Raw genomic sequence first — 19461 nt, 5'->3', positions numbered from 1 at the left:
AATCCAGAGTGGTTTCCTACATAGGTGTACTGGAGAAGGTCTGTAATAATGGGTCGGACACCCTATCTAGTGCACTCCAGGATCCAGAATAGATTGGTTTGGGTTTCATTTTTTTTCGTTGCGGCGTTGATGACGGAGAAGCGGCATGGAAAAGGACGTAACGGAGAGAGAGAAGGGGAGGAGAAAGAGTGTGTGTGAGTGTGTTACTGTGTGTGTGTGTGTGTGAGTGAGTGAGAGAGAGAACGGACGTAAGCAGGATCAGCGGAAGAAGACACGGATTCAGGCTTCCAGTGGCAACCGAAAGCGCTTTATAAGAACCTGGGAAAGCCTTGGATTTAAAAAAGAAAAAGATCTTCTCACTTGGTCTGCACCGAAGATCTCGAGATCCTGGCATGTCATATGGTTCTGGTGTATAGTCTATAGTGTCGATCTGCAATCCGAAAGCCGCTTTGAGATCAAAGTTGATCGCCACCCGGAGTGTGTGTGTGTGTGGGTGTTCAGGTGTGTTTTATTATAACCGGAGTGTGTCGTGTGGACAAGCGACGATGTTGCTCGACTCGTGAGACTCACACCTTGTCACACACAGACCGACTTCAGAGATATTTGACTTCCTACAAATGCCGGTGAGTACCTTATAAAAAAAGATGCAGAATAAATGCTCTGATCCCGAGCCTAACTCCAATCACACACTTGAATGAACTCGAATGAACTTTTCCTATCTACTCATCTATTTTCTTAGTGTCCAAGACATCACTAAGTTTACTTAGAAAATTCGATATAGCAAAAATTCATTCATAACTATACTCCAGATGTGCCTGCCTTCCAGCTGTTGTGTAGTAGTGACACGGTATGTAAAGTAAAGAAGAAAGTCCGCATAGGCTGGAAAACAGTGTGTTGATGCGTGCTGACCTTGATCATGTTGTCCTAATCCTTAGTCCATAATAATGTGTACAGTTCCTTCCCACTACACCGGTCATTTCCCATTGGCCTTCAGTTCGCAGTCCGAAAATAAACCCAGAAGCACGTCAGAGCCTCATGAGGCAAACTGACATTCAGTGAAAAGTGGATCTTTGGTGTATGGAAATTGCATTAGGATTCTGTTCAGAACTTAATGAATGATAGTGTAATTCAGTTAGCAGGCACTTTCTGCATACTGACAGTGCCACATGGTCTGCTTTGTCCTAAAATAGACCTTTATTTCTTTTCTGATACGTTTTTATGTATATTGACTATATATATAAACTGATGGTTATTTATGGAAATCTCTGTCTAATTAATTTTGTACTATTTTTTCCTGGCAAAAACTCACTTTGCATGCTGGATCGAGCCACCGTTTGACTAAAAGACTGAGATTGACATAGAAATCCTTGTTCTTAAGAGGCAGTAATCCAATTTTAGAAATTAACCTTTCGCTATTCACTTTGCAATGTCACCTTCTGAAGTCTGCTTCGGCAACCTTTGCTGTAGTCGCTCTCGCCGCACGTGTGCTTGAGCCAAAAAAACAAGAAGGCTAATAACCCTCATTTCGTATCTCTGCCATGAATCGTTTTTTTTTTACACACTGGCCTTCAGATAATGCAATCAGTCGATCTGTGACTTCACTCCGTGTGTAGGATGTGAGAAGTTTTACAACACGTTTCAGTGGTTGCTGTGAATATCTCAGCCTGATGGCTTGTACGTCTCCTTCACCTTGGGCATCGTGCCACTTTTTCTCTTTACTCCCATGATAATGTCAGTGGGCTGTATTTCTCTGCGGCTTTCATTTCGTATGAAAGCAATATATGAAGCAAAACTGCCTTATGGAAACTAATCTCTTTGTCTGGGTCTCTGGGCATCACATGGCACATTCTGGCAAATTTTATATATGAAACATTTTAATAATTCATATTCCTTCAGTTATGGGTTGTTAATAATCAGGCAAAGGATTTTTTTATTAGTTAATTTGTTTTTAAATAAATTTGTTTATCTACTGTATCCGTTAAATATTTATATTGTAATATATAATAGTATATATTATGCTACATGACATTAGTTTTTTTTCATATATTATATTAATAACATTTAAAATGTAAAAAAAGAAATATTGAGGGTCATTCATTAAAATAAGTAAAAATAGCTGCCTTAAGAACAGTCTGTCCTTCACACCTCTGCATATCTCAGGTTGTTACTCCGAATTCACAAAGTTAAGCACTTTTGCATCTGACTTGAGTGTTCAAGCTTCTTAATCTCATTGTTTTTTGCAAGTGTTGGGTATAATTAAATGAAATTCATGCATTGTGTTGTTAAAACAAGCCTTTCCATATAACCCTTCCCTATAGCCCCACTGAGTACTCCTATAAAGTTATTCTTACTTTTAATTAAATCCTACTTTCTCATATAATTTATTAGAATTTGTTATTAATAAACTGCACCAAATGGTAATTTACGAGTTTTCCTAATAAGGAAATGTCTAACAAGTAGAAATACGCACTTATAATTAAGTCTATGTATTATTGTTTCTCTTTCGGGTCACTTTCTTTGTATTGTCAACGTCTCCAATCTCCCTCGGTATCTCTTAAAGCTTAGTAAATTATCACCCAGGTGGAACTGTGTTTTTCTGCATGCGCATGCAGTGCGATAGAGTGAGTTGCCTTGACTGTCCTTCAAGCCCTCATGTGACTTTGACCTTTGGAATGTGTTGGAGAAAAGGAGGGGGTATTGTGAGCAGAAATAGTGTGTGTTGGTGTGTGTTTGTGTGTGTGTGTTTGTGTAAGAGAGAGTAAGTCCCCCTGACATGGGCAAAGAGTGTGTGAATGACAGTGAGCAAGAGCAGCAAATGTTTGCCTTTGAGAAAGATGAAGAAATAACCCACTTTCCCCATCCGTCAGCATTTTCTGCCTCATGTTGTTGATGCAGTGTAATAGACAGGTATACGCTCTGTTAAAGGCTGAAAATCTAATTTAGGCCTGTATGAGGTATAAGGGTAGCTACAGTGATATACGACTCTGAGAGAATATCTTAAATTATACAAGCTTGAAATAAGAATTCATGTTTAAGTGTAATCTTATTTAGTAAATCCAAAGAATTTGGCTTATAAGCTTTATGCAATTAATACCACATATCCATATGTAGTTACTCAAACAAAGTTGCTTCTATTTTACAGTGTTCCTGATGGCTGCAGAAAACTGACCCATCGTCACACGACTGAAGACAAAGGGAAGTGAGCGGACATTGTTCATCGCCCACGTGGGGCTGAACGTACAAGCAAAAAAAATAAAAAGGTAGGACATCTCTCGAAATACATTTCAAGCCACTCCTGTTTGAGAATCTCCACGAATGTATGATCTAAATCATGGAGGAGGTGGTAGCTTAGTGGTTGAAGCATTGGACTTTGGATCCAAAATTTGTAAGATCAAATTCCACACTAAGCGCCTGGGCCCCTGGGTAAGGCCCTTAACCCCATAGCTGCTCACTGAATGAGATTAATGTAAGTCGCTCTGAATGAGGGTGTCTGAGAAATGCCATAAATGTAAATCAGAATTGGTTTGAGACCAGTATCAATAACACGTACTAAATCGAGTATGTTAAGTTTAATTCTAAATTATGTGCCGCTGATGTCAAATATTTCTCTACAATTAGATGTAGGACTGTGGACTGCAAATTAATAGAAACTTGGCATCTTGAGCTTTGGTTAGTGTCTGTGTAGAGTTTTTCTGGCTTCATCCCATCTCCAAAAACCACTCCTTATTAAATTGTATTTAAATGTGAATGATTGTGTGAACGGTTCCATTCAAAGTGTGTTTTTGTCTGTTGATGTGTACATTATTCCCAGGAGAGGTTTAGGATCCACCATTATCCTGACTGGCATATATTCACTGAAGATGACTTGATGATTAAAATGACCTCAAATAGAATGGAAATGAACGTTATGTACATGTACGCGTCAATATATACATTGCGTGTCTGAAAGTGACCCTTTCCTCATTCTGGACATCCGGTTTCAGATTTAGTCTTGATTTCACTACTATAATAACTTTTATTCTTCAGGGAAGGCCTTCCAGTAGATTTTTAGTGTGAAGATTTATCCACAAGAGCGTTAGTGAGATCAGGGCCTTGGTGTTGTGTGAGGAGGAGGAGGCACCACCACCTCTGGGGCACATCTGGCATTCTGGTTCATCCTGAAAGTGGTCAATGGAGTTTTAAACAGGACATGCATGTTCTTTAGCCGGGGTGAAGCATCCTTTCAAAGCTTGGGTCATGTGATATTTTAGCTCATTGTGTGCAGACAACTTTGTGGAAGACGTTTACGAAAGGTGTGATGATCAGTTGTCCACAAACCTTTAAAGAAGAAAAAAAAAAAAGAATGGGTTCATTGAGTAGATGGACATCTGATATGCATTCAGTATAGAACTGTACTGGGTATTTAATTGTAGAAATAAAATACAAATTCAACCCTGTCATGCTGTGTGTGTGTGTGTGTGTGTGTGTGTGTGTGTGTGTGTGTGTGTGTGTGTGTGTGTGTGAGTGAGTGAGTGAGTGAGTGTGTGAGTGAGAGAGAGAGAGAGAGAGAGAGAGAGAGAGAGCTGCTCCTCCTTCCTGAATAATCCCCATTAAGTACAGCCCATGTGAGGAAGGAGAAAAGTGAAGTTTACAATGCACTTAACTCGGATACTAGATTTCAGAGCACCAGAGTGGGATTTTAGTTGCTAAAATTACAACGAACTGACTCAGAAACACATTTTATATCCGTGAGGAAACTAGAGTACGCCAGTCTAGTCCGCCTTGCTTCTCTGAGCAAGGTCCAGGAGGTAAGTTAGCAAACACACCGCGTTTATGCTAAGCTAACCAGGCTAGCTCGAGTCTGCGCGGTTACACTAGCATGTGTCCTGCTCTACAGCTTGGAAGGAGCCTCTGGTTTGGTTGTGGAACTGAATCTCAAGCAAATGAGATGAATATTCAGAGATATAAACACTGAAATAATGTGTTAAAAGCGTGTAGCGTGGGGTGTTTGCTATGAGACAACTGACAGCTGTGCTAGGTTGCTAGCTAGCACAGGTTCTGAAAGACATGAGCTGCAGGTGATCATCTATAGGTTCAGTATTAAGGTGGGATGGTGGAAGTGACACCACTGTGATGGTCGTTTGAGCTCCTCTGGAGGTTATTCACTTGGTTTGCTGAGCTGTTTATTTGCATCAGGTCGTTTTTTTAGGAAGCAGCAGAAGCTCCTGCTCCAGAGATTTTAATTTTTTTGTCATGCACCATTTGGTCAACCGGCGTCTTTTCCACTCATGCACAATGGAAATGTGTGTACTGTGAAGTACAAAGAAAAGCACCTCAGACATGTGGTTTTGATCGTCTGCCTTCCCATGGCCACGTTTTTAGCATGAAACCCTGAGGTTTCACATTTACATCGACTGGCTCTCTCTCGTCTGACATCAGGAACATGCAACTGGGAGATGTTTCCTTCAGGAACCTTTCTTCTCACGCTTATCTCAATCTATACTTTATTCCTGTTTTAGACATTGAGGTATCATGCAGCAGGATTCATTTCTCTATTAAAATATAATATTCTCAAATAAACCAGTTTGAGTAGTGTAAACCTAAACCGGATCCGAATTCAGTCCTGGGTTTGACGAAACCCTTAAATCAGGTACGATTCAATCCGATTTATTTTAGTCGTCCTGGTTTGGTATATGATCGACCACACCATCTGTAATTGATCTTTTTCCATTAAATCGGTTTGTAGTTCGCTGTAAACGAAAATAATCAAATTAGGATCGTTGCCATTTCGGTTGTCCTTTTGTAACGGCATGCTAATTAAACTTATAGGGACTAAACTATAACATATAAATTCACATTTTATAACCTCTTCATCTCTGGAATATTTTGGGACAATATCCAATGTGCACTATGTAAATAAAGCTGAATTGAAACCAATGCGTAGGTCCGTGCGTTTACACTTACCGTACTATAAAGCGCACCCATATATAAGCCGCACCCACTGAATTTTACAAATATTTTTTATTTTTTAACATAAATAAGCCGCACCTGTCTATAAGCCGCAATGTAATGTACTTTACACAGGCTTTAACGAAACGCACGTTACACACGGTGTAACGGGTGAAATATGTTGCGCATCCTTTAGGATCATAGTGGTATTTTGGGAATAGCACAGCACAGCATTTTTCTGCTATTACTGCATGTGTGTAAGACCGAGGAATATGTCCTTATTATTTTCTGATGCTCAAGTTTCTTTCACTAACCCGTAACGCTGTTGCCAAGAAAAATAAAAAAGCGCGAGTTTTGGAAACATGTCTGTGCTAATATGATTTCTGTTGCAACTGGAGTTAGCGAGCTCTCCCTTCACCCAGACTCAACGCGTTACAACGGCTTGTATCTAAACAGTAGCCTACCAAGAAAGTCATTATTCACTGTCTTCCTCCTTCCTTTCACAACTATTTCTATTGAGAGTTTATCTTTTGGCATCGTCGTGCGTTTAAAAAAAAAAAGTTTTTTCTCCCGATGCCGTGCAGCTCAGAACACAGGTGAGGTGCGTTTTTTTCGTTTCCGTTCGGAAATTTCATTGGTCTAATGTTATGTCGCTCAGTTTTTTGGCTTGAAGTTTGTGAAACCGGGAAAACCCAGGAAAAATTCATAAATTAGCCGCTTCGTTGTTTAAGCCGCGGGGTTCAAAACGTGGGGAAACCTGGATATATTTTAAGGGAATCTGAGGCATAGTTTGTAGCAGAGGTATCTCCGTCAGCGTTGTTGGATTAGGAGGTCAGAGGACCAATTTTTAAAAAGAAAAATAAATGAATGTAATGGATATTGATCAATAAAACAATATATTGGTTGGCAACATAAGTGAAATATTGTATCACAGTACTGGACCTTTTTTTTTTTTTTTTGTGATATGTATATTTTTTATAAGTTTGCTGCCAGCAAAAAAAGTACATAAATAAAATGCATCTGTTACTACATTCGACATCCAATCTGTCATCATGATTTCTTTCTAAATAACAATACATACATGCCATCTGCTGAAAATATTCATATTTCTCATTAGAATATGGTCGTCCTGCTCAGCTCTACCCATATGGCTGGTGTTAAAGCTTCTCAGATGATAAGTCTTCACGTATTTAAAATGCTAAAACATCCTGTGCATGTGTTTGCACTTGTGTTGTTTCATTAGAGTCAGTGAGTGCAGCATGCTCGGGTTGAGATGTGTGGAAGGGTGATAGGGTATAATGTCAAAGTTCACCGGATTGCACAAGTGCTGGAACGCAGGCGGTGAGCAATGGGTCAGAGTTACACTCTGTACACCACCAGGCGTACACTCCCATCTCTCGCTGTCTCTCATGTATTAATGGCCTGCAGATGACATTGGAGACACCTGTTGTCAGTTCTTTTTCTCATCGAATTCCTACATGTCTTGCTATCATCTCTATAAATCAGTGGACTCAGGCACAGTTTGAGGTTCGGCTTTTTGCTGCTGGTTCTTTTCCAGAAATAAAGAACAACTAATGTGTCTTAGATGTACATAAATAGCTAATAAAATTTCTAATGAACAAGTTTTATGGTCATAATTGGCGTTTGTTTCACTTTGTAAGCTATTTAAGGAGATTTGAAGTTGTCCAATCATCTCCAAAAGCATAGTAAAGAATGTCCCAGTCTTACTTATGTAATCCCATCAATTCACTTCAGTATTGAAATGATGCGTCGTGGCTCCACGGTAAAGTAACGCTCCTAATATCTGGTAAGAACCCTGATGTCGTTTGAGGCCAGAAGCCAGGCAGCAGAATTGACCATAATCTCCTTATCCTGTCAATCACAATGACACTCACCAACCGTTGGTCAATATGTACAGTGTATCCGGAAAGTATTCACAGCACTTCACTTAATCCACATTCACATTTTAATATTACAGCCTTATTACAAAATGGATTAAGTTAAAATCCTAAAAACAATACCCCATAATGACAACGTGATGGTTTGTTTGAAATCTTGGCAAATTAATAAAAATCATGCTAAAAATTGAGCTCGGTTGCATCCTGTTTCTTTTGCTCATCCTTGAGATGTTTCTACAACTTAAATGTAGTCCACCTGTGGTAAATTTAGTTGTTTGGACATTGATTTGGAAAGGCACACACCTGTCTATATGAGGTCCCACAAATAACACTGTATGTCAGAGCACAAACCCAACCATGAAGTGCAAGGAAATGTCTATAGACCTCAGAGACAGGATTGAATTGAGGCACAGATCTGGGGAAGGGTACAGAACATTTCAGTCAGGGAGGTGACCAAGAACCTGATGGCCACTCTAAAAGAGAGCCAGAATTTATCTGTGGAGAGAGGAGAACCTTTCAGAAGAACAAACATCTCTGCAGCACTCCATCAATCGAGCCTGTATGGTAGATTGGCCAGACGGAAGCCTTAGTAAAAGGCATATGAAAGCCCACCTGGAGTTTGCCAAAAGGCACCTCAAGGACTCATAGAACATGAGAAATAAAGATTGAAGTCTTTTGCCTGAATGCCAAGCGTCATGTCTGGAGGAAATCAGGCAACGCTCATCACCTGGCCAACACCATTTTTTACAGGGAAGCATGGTGGTGGCAGCATCATGCTTTGGTGATTTTTCTCAGCGACAGAAACTGGGAGACCAGTCAGAGAACTCCTGCTCCAGAGTTCTCTGAACCTCAAAATGGGACAACGGTTCATCTTCCAACAGAAGAATGAGCCCAGACTTAAACCCGATTGAACATCTCTGGAAAGAGCTGAAAATGGCTGTGCACCGATGCTCCCCATCCAACCTGATGGAGCTTGAGAGGTTCTGCAAAGAAGAATGGGAGAAACTGCACAAAAACAGGTGTGCCAAGCCTGTAGCATCATACCCAGAAAAACTTGAGGCTGTAATTAGTGCCAAAGGCTGTGAATATTTATGTCTATGTGTTGTTTTGTTTTTTACTTTTAATAAATTTTCAAATGTTTTAAACAAACTTTTTTCATGTTGTCCTTATGGGGTATTGTTTGGAGAATTTTGACTAAAAGATTGAATTGAAAAAAAGATGTAAAGTTAAAATAGAGAGAAACTCAAACATTACTGCAGTTAAAGTAAAACTGATCCCTTTAAACTTTCACTTGAGTAAAAGTACAAAAGTATTTAATAATCCAAACTTTATTATGGCTATAATGTTCCTATTATTTATGTTACAAGACTTTTTGCTTAATAAATTTAGTTGATGTGGAAAAGACTCTGTTACTCTCAGCACGTCGATCTATTAATAGAATGATATTAATGAATCAAACACTAATCGGTATCTATTCAAATTAGCATGAACCCATAACCTTCTTTTTAACTACTTAAAAAATAAAATCATGTCATTGAGGCCACGAGTGTTGTGGCGAGTTCGAGTCTGGAGTCACTTCCATCTTTTATTCCTCTCAATGTTCTGCCTGCTGTTGAACTGACGCTGAACTGTGTGTTGGTGATAAGTAGATACCATCAAACGACAATCAAAACAAGTTTAAAACGGAGCGCGCTCGACCCTGATGAGGTGATTCGCTAAATGCTAATGAACAGTTACGCTTTTTTGTCCATTCATAAATAAAAAGGAACGACTGATTTCGCAACGTGGAGTTGAGTAGAAAGGAAGATATTTAACTGTAAAATGTAGTGAAATTAAAGTCTCCCCGAATGGAAATACTTCAGTAAAGTATATATTAGGGCTGTAGCTATCAACTATTTTAGTAATCGAGTATTTTACCGATGGTGCCATCGATTAATCGAGTAATCGGATAAGAAGTACTTTTTCTTTATTAAAGTAGCAATACTAAATATACAAGAGAAAATAAGACAAGTCTCTTACAATGGGTAGATTAATAAAATTAACTATTAATACAAATTAACATTTTTATTGCTGAAATTGCACACAAGAATATCTCTGAAAACTAAACCCATTTAGTGCATTTAATTGGCGTATTACATCAAAATTCAAATAGAATTATATAAATAAAAATCATAAATAAAAGAAAAAACGTTGTAAAGTTTTCTTCCTGTTCCTTCATTTTTTAAATTCTGCAGCAGCATCTCTGTTTACCTGTCCAGAGCACTCCAGAGTTTAGCAGGTGGTGCATCGGTAATAATGGTCCGTGGGGAAACACAGTGCTCCTTGTGTAGATAAATAGACTAAACGAATTCTAAATACTCAACGAATCTTTTCAGCCCTTGTATTAATACATGGAAAAGCTACTTAAATACATTAACGAATTAAATGTACTTCATTAACTGTCCACCAATGCTTACATGTTTGTAGGGAATACTAATAAGGCACCATTTGGTCTCACAAATGAGACAAAAGTTAGGTCTGCATTGCCTGGGCAATTCTCATCTATTTATTTTATAACTAGCTTAACATGTTGGAGCATAGAAAACAATATTTGGTTCAGTACCAGCATTAGTTAACTTCACTAGCAAGTTCATTTGGCTAAAATTTTATCCTTTAAAACAACAGTCCCTGAGCTTGAGTTAGTATTTGTTTGGATGTTACACATGTTCTTCCCGTGTCAAAGCAGGTTCTTAAATTGGCTATTGCAGATTTCCCTTAGATTACAAAAAATTCTTGAATGTGGTGCCCTGGCATCCTAGGGTAAATTCATCTGCTTGGCACCAAGCGTTGCCTGGATATGCCCTAAAATCACCACGACTCTGACCAGGATAAACCATTTCCCGAAGAAGCATTAATAAATCAATTGGTCCAAATCATGCCTATTTATGCATATTTTGTGACCTCACAACCTGAGCTTTGATTTGAGTTTATCATGAGGTGTGAAAGTCAGACGTGGCTGTAAAGACCATTATTTTTTGCCATTAGACTGTTTTCAGGCTTGCAGTCATTACCATCTCTCATTTTAAACAACTCTCATTTTACATTTGTCTGTTTTATAACCCAGGTTTGAGTTTTTAATCATTTTGAGGGTTTATATTGCACAGTATCATTTGTTTTGTCAGTCACTATGTCTATCTCTATTAGCTGTATCGGTGAGACGAGCAGTAAGAGGACACGCTGATGCGCTCTGACAACCGGACTATCCTGAGAATACCAGCAGCACACCATAATTAAGATTAACCACAGACAAACCCGAATTTATAAACATTTCACTTATCCTTCGGAGGGCCTGCATTTCATTTTCATTGTGTTGAAACCAAAACAAATATTGGTTTATGCTCACAGTGGCTTTAGTGGTGTACACCAATGATATGTATTATTAAAAGGCTAGAAGTGGCTGAGAGCCCGCGTCATTTCTCAGGCTCTGGAAATAATGCGGCTAATAGTCTAATCTCAGAGCCACCTGGGAGTCTACAATTTACTTCTACCATTTTACTGTAGCTGCTGTTGGTCATTAGAAGACAATCAAAACAGTGCTTCCTATTGGGCAATCGACTTGTCTTGTGTCATATCGTGTTTAGTAATATCTTGGCTAACGCTTTTGAAAGATCAGCACTTTCTTAGAAAGGGGGTCATGAGTCAGAGGTTTCTGAGAAGGACACGCCGTGGAGTCGCTACAGTGCCCAGGAGACCTCCTTTCTCTATCTGGCTTTTGTAGGATTGTATCTTCTCGCTAGATTAATGACCCTGATGTGGTATAGGCCGAGGCCACGGTGTTGCAGATTACAATCCAACCTTTTGCGTAGGATTCACTCTGTTTTGTACAAACACGTCTAGCTTTCTAGATTTCATGGTGTTCATGACAAATTCAGACAATTGAATGTATCTACAGGCTTCATGCATCTAGATTTCGTCCTGGACTTCGCAAAATCACCCATTTTTGTTTGAGGAATTTTTGGATCAGTGTTGACACTGGTGATATTTTTCTTTTCAAAATCAAAACCCAGAACCTATTAGCATGCTCGGTAATTTCTATCTTAACGTTCTTTCTTTCTAGACCATCAAGTGTTTGTAGGATAAATAGCCATAAAAACACCATCCTGCTTCCCAGTAAGGTGTTGACTTCCGTTCACACTGAAGATTTCTTAGAAATTTCACTGGAATGGTCAAAGTATATATGTAAGTTTTGTCAGTTTTACCAACTCTCCTGTGTTTTTTTTAATTTTTTTTTTTTTTTTATATATAGGTATAATGACTTCCAGAGAGCGCCGCTCAGAGCTGCATATAAAGGCTGAGCCCAGCAGTCCTGAGGGTGGAGGAGGCGGCGGGCGGACGAGCCCTGGCGGTGTGTCTTCTGATTCCTCTCACAGTGGTGGAGGGGGCATTCGGGGGGAAGGAGCTGTCCGTTATTCCTCACCCGTATACAGCCCGGCACTGCGCTGCCACTTTAAGGAGGACGGAGCCGATGGTGCGGACGAGGGCTCTACAGGCAGCAGCGGGGGGCGCTGCAAATATGCCTTGAGCACTCTTCCTAAGAGGCTTTGCCTTGTATGTGGAGATGTGGCCTCTGGGTACCACTATGGTGTGGCCTCCTGCGAAGCCTGCAAGGCGTTCTTTAAGAGAACTATCCAAGGTGAGCACACCTGCCTGTCAGTGAGAGGAGAAAGAGTAATAGTTTAGCTAGAATATAAATGCGAGCAGTCTGGAATCGTACTCCCTTTTATTAATTCTGTATTCACACTGTGTTTTTTTGTACAGAATTTGCTTCCTGGTGCAATTTTTTTTTGCTGACATATGCATATTTATAGATATTGTAGCTTTAACCCTACTGTTACTACTTAAATCTGCAGTGGCACGAATAAATACCGTAGCTTGTTAGCTACTTGTGTTATTACTATTACAATACTACTAAAAATAGCCAGGACGGATATATTTTTCCCCTCTGTAAGGGATGCTTTCTCTTGGTCTTTGATCTCTGACCTGTTAATGATGTAATACAGCTGTTTCTTACAGCACTAGCAGCCATGTTTACTTACAGACTTAGAGCCACTGTCGCAGTATGTCTGTACACAGCCTTAATTCTGACCTGGTAATGTGTCCGGTAGCTATTGAGCTAGAGCTGTATGAGAAAGAGGAAATACTGTAAAAATACCCAGAATAACCGACCTTGCCCTAAAGATTGACCTCCTTCGCAGGCAACATTGAATACAGCTGTCCGGCATCTAACGTGTGTGAGATCACTAAGAGACGCAGGAAGGCCTGTCAGGCATGTCGCTTTACAAAGTGCCTCAAAGTCGGCATGCTCAAAGAGGGTAAGAATATGACTGTAAATACACTTTTCTATTCGGCTTCACTATTCCAAGCTCATTAATTTAAAATGGTTAAAACGTTTCCATGTACCTGTTTGGTTTTGACGTGTGCGTGTGTGTGTGTGTGTGTGTGTGCCTGCGTGCGTGCGCACCTGCAGGAGTTCGTCTGGACCGGGTCAGAGGAGGGAGGCAGAAGTACAAGAGGCGGCCGGAAGTGGAGAATGCTATGTACCAGAGCACACCAATACCTGTAAAGAAAGAAGGGGAAAGAGGTAAATAGTAAAATATATTACACATGTGCATTACAGTATGAAAAACATTGCCTATGGTTGGAACAGAGATTTTTGTCAATCCAATGAATAAATCCTGAGATTGTACGTTTGAAGGAACCAAAATTAGCCATGCATGCACTCAATCAATGTCAGTCACATCCACATTAGCCAGTCGTGGTTGTCTGTAAGTTAATCTATGTAGAGGAGGAGAGAGAGTGTGATACCGGTGTGGTTTGCGCTGTTCTGTTATGAAGCGTGAGCAGCAGGTTAAATAAATGTGGATGGCTGGCTTCACGTATTTTATATGTTCCCTGATTGGAAGCGTTCATATGATGGGGATGGGTGAGAATTTCCGGGCATCCAAAATTGAGGATGAAATAGCATGGTCAATCTTATGTATATGCAATATAAATAAAAAAAAATCTATAAATATTTTACAAAAATATTTATACCGGGGGATAGAGGATGGTGGATTTTACTGATGCTGATCGCAAGGTTGGATCGTACTTGCCGGTAAACGAGTAATCAACCGATAGTTTTTTAAATGAATACTGGATAAAAAATAAAGAAAAAAGTCCTGAATCATGAAAATGTGCTAAATTAAATAAATATGAATATGTTCATTAATAAATATCATTATATAAATAATTAATTATAAGTAGTAAATATTGTGCACTCCGTGCAGCGCGCAGTCTCGCGTGTAAAAACAAACAGAATGTGGCATCAGGGCTCCGGCTCTAGAGGGCGCTATCATAATGACACCGGACCCGAAGACGGACAAAACCGGTGCCGATTAATCGGTGGACCTCTACTCAAAATGTGTAACAAAATTAGAGGTCAGGCGATATGGGTTTTGCCTCTGGCCGATAGCGAAATAAAAAGCTCCCGCAGCCGATGGACGATATGTGATAGCGATTGTCATCATTATACAGAAAATTGCTTCGATTAAACATTTGCCGAGTGACGGTCAGCTTTCGTTTTTTTTTTTACTGCACTGTCGGAGTGCATCAGCTGTTTTTCGGTCGATTCTGGATGTCAAATCAACAGCAGAGCTTATTGGCGATGATGAGAATCCGATTGGCTAAAAAAAACCCGCTTGTTGTCATTCTTGCTCTTTAGCAACTTAACAGACATGAATGAAAAAAAGCTACATGAATCCGTTAGTAATGATCACGCCAGGTGGAAACGCTGCTTGCTTTATATATTTACAGTTGTAGCTATTCCGGGTTTGGTTTGGATGCCGAATACAGACTACTGCCATCTGCTGGCAAGGGAGAGTTATGTTCTCTCACGCAAGCGAGGAATGGTGTGTCTGATGCGCCTGCCTACTAATCGGCTTAATTTTGCAGCACAATCGGTTGATGCAGATTTTAAAAAAAAACGGGCCGATTAATCGTCCGGCTGATCAATCGGTCGACCTCCTCATCAAAATGTTTAAATAATTATAATTTTTTTGTACAATAGACAATGCCAGGGTTTATATTTCACAATTCTGAGTTTAAACGCTGATTACAAGGGAATTATTAACTATTATTAACTATTTTTTAACATAAAAATTCATTTAGTATTAATAACATTACCAGATTAATAGCATACAGGCATAGGTTTTGGTGTGATACTAGTAGTGAGCCTTGCTTTACAATTGTTTTGTGTGTATGTGTTTTTCAGGCTCCCCCAGCATCATCGTATCTCATCTGCTGGTCGCCGAGCCTGAAAAGCTGTTCGCCATGCCGGATCCGTTGCAGCCAGACACCGCTCAGCGCACGCTCACCACGCTGTGCGACCTTGCTGACCGTGAGCTGGTCGTCATCATCGGCTGGGCCAAGCATGTCCCTGGTGAGAAAACTGACCTAAAAGAGAGATGAAAGAATGGTCTCGGTTTGAAGGTGCTGATAATAGGCTGGCTTTACCTGAAGCTGTGAAAAAAAAGACCAGCTGGAAAGGCAGTGTAAAAGTAGAGAACCTGCCAGCCTGTTGTTTCCATGGCCCCCACCTGCAGAGAGAAGTAGAATGTCTTGAGCACTTGAGAGTGCTGAGAAATCACACGCCTTGCTGTGGAGAAACAGGTGCTTGGAGAAAAGAGACTAATAACTGAGAGAAGCTGGAGTTGGGCATGCAGTGTGTGGGAAGGTTTTCACCTAATTGCCAGCCAGGCTTTTCTCTCCAAGGTGTGAGCAAGTGGCCTGGCTTTTGTTCGTTCCATGCTGTTTTAAAGAGTGCTCGAAATGACAGTGTGCAGTTGTAGCTCAGAACTCGGTTGTTGCTTCCAAACCATGCACATTCATTCTGTCTGTCTGTCTGTCTGTCTGGATGCTGCACAGGCTTCCTCTCTCTGTCCCTGGCTGACCAGATGTCTGTCCTGCAGTCCGTATGGTTGGAGGTGCTCGTCCTTGGGGTGGCGTATCGCTCTCTGGGCTGTGAGGATGAAGTGGTGTTTGCTGAAGACTTCGTGCTGGATGAGGAAATGTCGCGCGTGGCCGGCTTGACCGAGCTCAATGCTGCCATCTGCCAGCTGGCACGGCGCTTCAGGGCTCTGCAGCTGGAGCGTGAGGAGTTTGTCATGCTAAAGGCCATCGCACTCACTAACTCAGGTGACACCATACATCCCCCCCACCCCGCGCCCCATAACACACACACACACACACACACACACACCTAGTTGGCTCATTTGGTTATTGCATTTGTTTGTTTTTTTGGTGTTTTATACAACAAGAGTGTAAACTACGGTTGCGCACTGGAAATGTGGGCATGTTTATTTTTCTCAAGCAGACAAGAGGAACAGGAGGTCCGAATATAAAATATTATAATATTATATATGTAATTAGTGTCCCATTCAGGGTTGCCTGAGAACCATTCTTTTTCTACCCTTCCTTCTTTCTTTAATTTCTTTATTTCTTTACTTTCATTCTTTATTTCATTCTTTCTTTATTTCGTTCTTTTTCTTTTTTCCCCTTCTCCCTCTTGTTCTTTTCTTGCTTGTTTGCTTGCTTTCTTTCCTTCCTTCCTTCCTTCCTTTCACGTTTGCATTCTTTCTTTCCTTTATTTTCTTTTTCTTTCTTTCTTTCGTTCTTTCTTTCCTTCTTCCTGTTGTTCTTTTCTTGCTTGCTTTCTTTCCTTCCTTTCTTTCTTGTTTTGCTTGCTTTCCTTGCTTTTCCTATGCAGATTCAAACATACAAGTTATTAGTGAACAATTTGCTAGTGTTATTATTTTTTAAATGTTTTTGTTTTTAACTCAGTGCAGGTTTTTGACCCTGTCGTGATTCACACTGCTATTATTTTCCTCAAATATGTAATGAAGAATCCATTTGGTTTTCTGAACCTAATCCACACCAGTCCTGTTTGGTAATCGTATTGTAAAGAACAAAGCTTCATACTGATTATTTTGCCTCCAGCTGGAAGAACACAAGTGACCTGCACAGCATCGGTTACTGTAAACAGGCAGCTCCAACCCTACACACACACACACACACTCGTACACACACACACACGCAAGCAAAGCCTCTTTATTTGCTATGCAAATATTACAACTCGTTTGTGAAGGCCCTCGATTTTTAGAGGCACACCTCAGATCTCTCGGCACTGAATGTGTTGGTGCACGTATTAGCAAGCCCTTATTTTCCAAGTCTGGTTTGGTTAGTAGCTAACGCCCATCTGTCTGTCTGTCTGTATCTCTCACATTTACCTACTTTCCTTGTGTTTTTCTTTCTCTTTCTTCCTGTCTCAGACTCCGTCTACATAGAGGACATTGAGGCTGTGCAGAAGCTGAGGGATCTCCTGCATCAGGCTCTGTTAGAGCTGGTGGTCCAGCAGCGTCCTGAAGACCAACAGCGGGCCGGTCGTCTTCTCCTCACGCTGCCCCTACTCCGGCAAACAGCCAACCGCGCACTCACCACTTTCTACAGTATCAAGACCCGCGGAGGCGTGCCCATGCATAAACTCTTCTTGGAGATGCTGGAAGCCATGATGGACTCCCCCTAGTGTGAGGTACACCAGATGAACAACTGGTCAGCCAAAAAAAAAAAAGGAGAGTTTTTTTTTTTTGTTTTGTTTTCTTATAAAAGCATGTGACTGAAAGGCGAGTCAAGAATCCCTTCGCATCTCACTCGTATATGAAAGCGTGATGATCAGCAGGAAAGGCAATCTCTCGTTCGTCTGATTGGACTTATTTCTCACCGTACAATATTAGCGTTAATCACACAGTTTGCTATCGATTGATTTAACAAAATGGGACTTTCCATTAGTATCATATTTTAGGGGCTGCAGTGTTGCAAGGAGATGATGTTCAGTTACTGTTATGTGAAATCTCCTTCGCCTGCAGCACCCCCTTGTGAGCCTATAGCCATATTAAACACCACACAAATCCAGTGATCCATTACATGACCTCGTGTTTAACCTTGCAGGCCCATAGTGCGCGTGTTTGAGCGCACGTGTGTAGAGTTTCACAGTACTTGCTGTAAAAGGTAAGTACTATCTTGTTTAACCCAGAGAGTTTTGTGGTTCGAATTGAAATATGCAAGACATGTACAGGAGCGTTAGACCTACAGGGTGATCGGGTGATGTAGTAATTTTAGGATTTACACATAAACGGAGCAGAAACATAGTACATGCTATAACATGCAATATATTTTAAAAGCAATATGTACTAGAAGTGCAAGTCATGCATTTTTCTGTACAGTGGGGGCGCTGTTGTCAACTTTTTTTTGTTTGTTTTTGGTTTTTGGGTCTGAGCTCTGTAATGTAGTGGTACACAAAAGGAATGCTGTCAAATAGGACACCACTTTTCTTCACACAGTAATGCACTCTATATTTTAGCAGTCAGTTCCACAAAGTGAACGGCTAAAGAATGAATCTTGAACTTTGTACGTGTGCGTGCGTGCGTGTGTGTGTGTGTGTGTGTTTCTGTGCATTGTGTAAGTGCATGGATGCATTGGTGCATTTAGATCAGGGTAAAAGAGCCACCTCAGGCCCTTTTAGGCCAGCTGGCTCGGTACATGAAGTCTGCTGCTGTGTTGTGGAGAGACGCCGTTTTTAAAATGTCAAAAAGGCCGAGCACGGACGAGCTTCAAGTTCACGGCTTCACCCGATGTCACGCGTTCTTCAAGTGACCAATACAATATTATACACTGGGAGCCAGCGCAGGAAACGGCACTGAGACTGACCGTAGCCGTTACTCACTCGTCAAGCCTCAGCACTCTGAATCCTCGTCCTGAAAACTGAAAAAGGAGCTGATCCAGGATCAGGATGGAGTGAAACTTGAATCCTTGAATGACAGATGTGGATGCTGCAAGCGGCCCCTTTCGGTCGCATGCCGTACAACGTTCGCTATATGAGAGCAACACTTGGTACAACATGAAGAGCCTCAGATTATGATGTAAAAAAAAAAAAAACCTTTCGAATTCCCCATGACCATTCTCGTAACTTTCCGAGCGTTTTTTTTGGGAGTTTGTTTTGCAGACGTTTGTCTGGTTATTATATGCAATCATTTTTCAGAGCCCTGCTAACTTTTTTTTTGTATTTTATTTTTTTATTCAAAAGTGTTTTTTCTTTTTGCATAAAAAAAAACTCAACAGTAGGAAGAAAAGCCAACTGCTGTCCAGGCCAAGGGAGAATAAATAAGAAAATCAAACCACTAATCAGTTTCAGACCTCTGAGATTACAGTGTGTCTTCAGGGTGCTTTTCAGTGTGCGTTTGTAGTAACGAATGTGCGTGTAAAAAAAAAAAAAAAAAAAAAAATACAACGTTATGCTTCACGCAGGTTTATTCCCAGTTCTAGTCTATGATTGCATTTTTTTAGATGATTCCAATCAATAAGCTTATCTTCTTGTAGGAATCCCTAGCCCAAATGCCATGGGAATTTCTGATCCTCAAGTTTGTTCTGTTCTCTTTTGTGGTTGCTGTTTGACTGAATTGAAACAGACATTCAGTGTATTTCATGTCCTCAAGTTCGGTACTAAAATAAAGCAATCTGGTTGAATGTTGTGAAATATTACTTTTTTTTTTGGGGTGTTGCTGTT

At 40.5% G+C, this 19461-nt stretch overlaps 1 protein-coding gene across 2 annotated transcripts; it reads left to right on the top strand.

Annotated features, from left to right (window-relative positions):
• The first annotated feature begins 193 nt into the window (after positions 1 to 193).
• Positions 194 to 17810, top strand: esrra (estrogen-related receptor alpha). Of its 2 annotated transcripts, XM_046867851.1 has the most exons (8): positions 194 to 623; positions 3143 to 3260; positions 12112 to 12498; positions 13061 to 13177; positions 13333 to 13446; positions 15115 to 15282; positions 15768 to 16037; positions 17171 to 17810. In XM_046867851.1, exons 3-8 carry the CDS (start codon positions 12117 to 12119, stop codon positions 17422 to 17424), a joined length of 1305 nt encoding a protein of 434 aa, XP_046723807.1. In that variant the 5' UTR covers positions 194 to 623; positions 3143 to 3260; positions 12112 to 12116; the 3' UTR covers positions 17425 to 17810. The 2 variants fall into 2 exon arrangements, with proteins under 2 accessions (XP_046723807.1, XP_046723808.1); XM_046867852.1 differs by lacking the exons at positions 194 to 623; positions 3143 to 3260 and adding an exon at positions 4585 to 4787.
• Positions 17811 to 19461: the final 1651 nt, after the last annotated feature.

The sequence above is a fragment of the Silurus meridionalis genome, chromosome 15 (assembly GCF_014805685.1).
Source record: "Silurus meridionalis isolate SWU-2019-XX chromosome 15, ASM1480568v1, whole genome shotgun sequence".
Taxonomy (NCBI): domain Eukaryota; kingdom Metazoa; phylum Chordata; class Actinopteri; order Siluriformes; family Siluridae; genus Silurus; species Silurus meridionalis.
This window is presented reverse-complemented; position numbering and strand designations above follow the sequence as displayed.